At 38.3% G+C, this 1,400-nt stretch overlaps 1 protein-coding gene across 1 annotated transcript in view; it reads left to right on the top strand.

The window, feature by feature from the left end:
- LOC106804707 (MRG/MORF4L-binding protein-like) overlaps window positions 1-1,400 on the top strand; it is a 6,103-nt gene that overhangs the window by 2,636 nt on the left and 2,067 nt on the right. Inside the window, exons 2-3 of the mRNA XM_014805997.1 lie at window positions 341-462; window positions 946-1,297. Coding sequence (XP_014661483.1) covers window positions 341-462; window positions 946-1,297 — 474 coding nt within the window. The remainder of the gene's footprint in view (window positions 1-340; window positions 463-945; window positions 1,298-1,400) is intronic.

Here is a 1,400-nt window from a genome sequence, read left to right as displayed (position 1 = left end):
TTTCAATGTTCATGCATTGCTGAACTTTATCTTGTATGCAGCGCCATCTGCCAGTGTTTATTCACAGCCTGCAAATATTTCAATGACAATATTGAAAAATGGTGAGTGGGTCTCCAGCATAACTAAAACCACAACCACAATGCATCGTGGCTCAAAGAGCGCCTATAATATCACGGCTAAATACGAGACGGTCGTGAAGACTGTCAAAATCCTTACTTTGACAGTGAGAGCCGGTTGTTTAGTTTTCAGGCTTCCGAAACCGGGTCCGGTCGTTTAGACACTACCTTTTAGTTATGCTGGAGACACTCACCATTGCAATATTGTCATTGAATATTCACAGGTGTGAATAAACACTGGCAGATGGCGTGCATACAAGATAAGTTCAGCAATGCCATGAACATGAAAATCACTGCTGAACAGATATGGCAGCATCTAGGAACTATGTACGACTTGCAGGCTCTGGTAAGGCGTTGGTGTTGTTGCTGGTGTTGTTGTTGCTATTGCTGTTGCTGTTTTTGTTGTTGTTGTTGTTGTTGCTGTTGTTATAGTCTACAAGACTATAGACAGGCATCCCCAACATATATATGTTATCTGGCTTCTACTAGATAGTTAGACATTGAACCATTCCACCATCTTGCTATGTATTCAAGTAGTTTCAAATTAACATCGAGTTATCGTATCGACATTCTTAGTAAACAAGTTATTCCTGCATTTACTAATCATTTGTGTACGTCTATAGAAACAAATTTGTTATGAAATACATTTGCAAATATGTGGAATATTACTTGTCACATACAAGTAAGTAATTGTGTAGTTTAATGATTGCTTGTGCTTCAGGTGTGTGAAGTAACATAATTTGAAAATTAATTTTTCAGTTTATTGTAAATGATATCGACAAATATGGCTCATCTGTGTGAATGATTTGTAATTTCTTCTTGTATGCAGCATGACTCAGAGATTATACCATTTCCTGTCAAGGAGGTAGACTTTAACTTACCACAATCAGAGTTTGGCGAACAAATGAAAGACAAGCAGAAAGGGGCTCAGAAAGGAAAAGAGACCCCGGGAAAGGAGAAGAAAGAGAAGAACAAAGATACACCGAAAGAGAAAGGGAAGGATACGGTGAAGGAGAAGGGCAAAGATACTCCGAAAGAAAGAGGGAAGGATAAAGATTATAAAGAGAAGGTGAAAGAGTCACCAAGGGAGAAGGGGAAGGACACAGTGAAGGAAAAGACAAGAGAACATCACAGAAGTTACGAGAGAAGCCGAGATCGTGAGAGCCTATCGTCTGATGAAGGTAGATAGAATCCATGGCATACATCATTAGTAAATGCTTTGGTGTATTTGATAAATTGGTTGCAGATTGATCATTTGCATCTTTATATATATATATATATATA

The sequence above is a fragment of the Priapulus caudatus genome, unplaced genomic scaffold, assembly GCF_000485595.1.
Source record: "Priapulus caudatus unplaced genomic scaffold, Priapulus_caudatus-5.0.1 Scaffold83, whole genome shotgun sequence".
In the NCBI taxonomy this organism is placed as follows: domain Eukaryota; kingdom Metazoa; phylum Priapulida; class Priapulimorpha; order Priapulimorphida; family Priapulidae; genus Priapulus; species Priapulus caudatus.
The sequence above is the reverse complement of the archived record's forward strand: the minus strand, read 5'-3'. Positions and strand labels throughout refer to the sequence as shown.